The sequence below is a fragment of the Octodon degus genome, unplaced genomic scaffold, assembly GCF_000260255.1.
Source record: "Octodon degus isolate 3935 unplaced genomic scaffold, OctDeg1.0 scaffold00024, whole genome shotgun sequence".
NCBI lineage: Eukaryota > Metazoa > Chordata > Mammalia > Rodentia > Octodontidae > Octodon > Octodon degus.
In genome coordinates this window covers 4,666,001-4,669,258 of record NW_004524600.1, presented here as the reverse complement: position 1 = coordinate 4,669,258, position 3,258 = coordinate 4,666,001, and the positions used below count along the sequence as shown (strand labels likewise).

At 39.3% G+C, this 3,258-nt stretch overlaps 1 protein-coding gene across 1 annotated transcript in view; it reads left to right on the top strand.

Moving 5' to 3' along the window:
- The window catches only part of Tmem242 (transmembrane protein 242), a 26,429-nt gene that overhangs the window by 4,672 nt on the left and 18,499 nt on the right, over positions 1-3,258 (top strand). Inside the window, exon 3 of the mRNA XM_004628503.2 lies at positions 491-628. Coding sequence (XP_004628560.1) covers positions 491-628 — 138 coding nt within the window. The remainder of the gene's footprint in view (positions 1-490; positions 629-3,258) is intronic.

Sequence of the window (3,258 nt, the reverse complement as noted above, 5' to 3'; positions counted from 1 at the left end):
AAACCTGTCCTGAAGGCATTTGGAGGAAAAAAAAAAAAAAAAAAAAAAAAAACCTCCTTTAAAAAAAAAAAAAAAACCCCCCCCCCCCAAAAAAAAAAAAAAAAAAAAAAAAAATAGAAGGAAAGCTTTTACTATGAAAATGAATTGAGCATTATAAAGAAAATGTCTATAAAATAGGACTTTAGTAAATGACAATTTCTTTACAGATGGAAGACAGGATGTTAAAGATTTGCTATTTCTTAATAGATTAGCTAATTAATGTTCTTCTAGTGCAAATGTTCTAAGGTTTTTCTGAAAGAATTGATAGGCACAGTGTCTTACATAACCTTATGTGTAGGTCAGAAAAATCATGACATTATTAAGTGCAAAGCTACTGTTTGATCTTGGGCTCCTCTGGGATGTTTCATGTTACTTATGCAGAGCGTGCACCCAGTTTGTTTATCCTTTCAGAACAGATTGGTTTTAGTCAAGTCTTTCTTCTTCATTGCAGGGGAGTGTGGCCACAGCTGCCTTACCAGAGAGTGGGTCTTCTCTTGCCTTGCGAGCCCTGGGCTGGGGCTCACTTTATGCCTGGTGTGGGGTTGGCGTGAGCAGCTTTGCAGTCTGGAAAGCTTTAGGAGTTCACACAGTAAGTAACAGTAGTCTTGTAACTAGCATCTGGCTGTTTCTTACTACTTTCTTTTTTTTTTTTTTTTAACATTTATTTACTGTGTTGGGGGGGGGCCAGCTCAGCCCACCAGGGGGCGGGGCTGGCTGGCATGTGGTGCTGGGGGATCGAACCGCGGTCCCTGTGCTTTGCCAAGCTTGTTCCAAGTAGGTGCTTTAGACCACTGAGCCATCTCTCCAGCCCCATCTTACTACTTTCTGTTGCATAAATTTTTCTGGTTTTCAAATTTTCATATATTTTGATCTTGTCTTAAAAGGTAATGGCAGAATATGTGACTAAATTCTTACCAGTATCTAGGCAACTTCTCATTACTATTAAATAATAAGGAGGACCAGTGAGATAGTTCAGCAGACTAAGCGCCTGCTTAGGCAAGCACAGTGGCCGGGGTTCGATCCTCTGCACCATAGGCCATGCCAGCCACACGCCTGGGCATGCTGAGACCAGGCATAGTGGTGCAGGCCTGTAATCCCAGCAGTGAGGAGGAGGATCACAATGAGTCTGAGCTGCATAGTGAGACCCTGTGCCAAATACATAAATAATAATGATAATAATGAGTAATATAAGTTTTTCAAATATAATGACTAGTTCTTAGCTAATGTTGATTCTGTGTAAATTGGTGTTAGCTACTTGTTTAATGAAATTATTAATTTGGAGCAACTTCCTGTGGTGTTTGATAACCATATATATAAATACCCTTGTAAAATTTTAACTATTTTAACTATTTTTAAATATGTTATTTACATGGTTTTAGAAAACATCCCGGGAACTTAAATGTACATGTGTGTTTATGTCTACTATGTATATGTAGGTACATAAAATTTATAGTCCAAACTAAAAACCTATACTTCAAGAATTATCAGTTTCTTTTTCTTCTTTTAAAATAACTGGTAGGAAGTTCTGTGGACCAGGCTCTTCGGGTCAAGTGAGAATGGGTAGTAATTTGAGATAGATAGCAGTGGTGAAGATGATGAAAAAAGGTTCTAGGTATATTTCTAAGGTGAGGTCAGTGGGGATTGTTAGACGTTGGATGTGGAGTGGGAGGGCCGTGAAGTCAAGGATGTCTCCAGACCTTGGCTTGAGCAACTAGCGAATGAATGTGGACCAGTGTGTGAGGAAGTGCTGAGGGTAATATCAGGGCCTCCATCTGGGACTGCAGAGCTTGAGATGTTTGTTAGATAGCCTCATGGAGAGCCAAGTAAGCAGTTAAATACAAAAGCCTGAGATTCAGGGGGAGGTTCAGGGTAGGAACATAAATTTCATCAGTGTGTGGATGTTGTTTCAAGCCAGGAGATCACATAAACTCACCAAAGCAATGAGGATAGAGAGAAAGAAGAAGAGGTCTGAGGAGGGAGCCCTAGAGTACGCCTAAGGTTTAAAGATCAGAGAGTGAGGAAAAAGTAACAATGATTTCCTTAACAACAGGCAAGGAAATCATAATGGTGCTTGGAATGATAGAAGTAGAAAACATTTGAAGGCAAAAGGATTGCTTGAATGCTGGTGAGAAGACACACCCTATGAGCACTGTACACCCCGAGTGCAGGCCTCTGAGGGTCATGGGTGGGACAGTGGTAGAAAGTCTGGGTGGAATGGACACAGAAGAGAACAGAAGAGAGATTGGCGACTGTGGATACAGGAAGACCTTAAGTTTTCCTTAAAGTGGGTGCCATCCAGAGAAGGAGAGGGGGTCTAGAGTTCTTTTTTTGTCTTTAGTAGAAGAGTTAATGGCATATGTATAATGATGGAAGTGATTCAGAGACAGGGAGAAAATAAGGCAAGTGGCAGGATTCCTGGAGCAACCTTATTAAGGAGCATTTTATGTTTAATCATAACTGAACATGGGCATTCTTCCACTTTTCACTCAGAGTACACTCATAGACAAGATATAGTGCTTCTCTGATCTGACCAACTTTTAGTTTTAAAGTAACTGCTAGCTAGTCAGTCACAGTAAACTAGAGATTAATTAGAACAGCTAGGAAACCTCTGATTGGAAGATTTTTTGATGACTGCTGCTATTACCTCAGTTTTGCATTTCTTGCATTGTACTAGGCACTTTAAACACAGCAAACTGTTCTTCATAGTAACAGTGTAGCAGGTAGTAGTACCCCCCATTTTATAAATGAGGCAATGGGAACTTGGGGACTCAGATACTTGTGTAAGATCATGTAATTTATAACTGGCAGAGTCAAGATTTGAACTCAAGTCTGAATCTTCAGAAGCTAGTTTTTCTTCAGTGTACCACCATTAGTTAAGATGGACAGGAGTAAGTAGAAGGGGTTAGGATCAGGGGAGGAATATAATTGTGACATAATCCTTACATTGCTGATAATTTGCCAATTTTTTCTGAGTATCTTCAATAAGGGCCTCATCTGACATGATGTTTGATGTCAGTCTGGTATAAGATTGGCTGTTGTTTTCCATAAAAGAGAAACCTTTTAAGCTATTTGTAGTAGAATAAAGCTTAGTATATAGTGGCATATGAAAGAAAGTTATATATATGTATGTATATATGAAAGCAGGTTAAAAAAAAATTTAAAAAAAACTTCTGAGGGATGGGGAAATGGCTTAGTAGAATAAGTGCTTGCCTGGCAAGT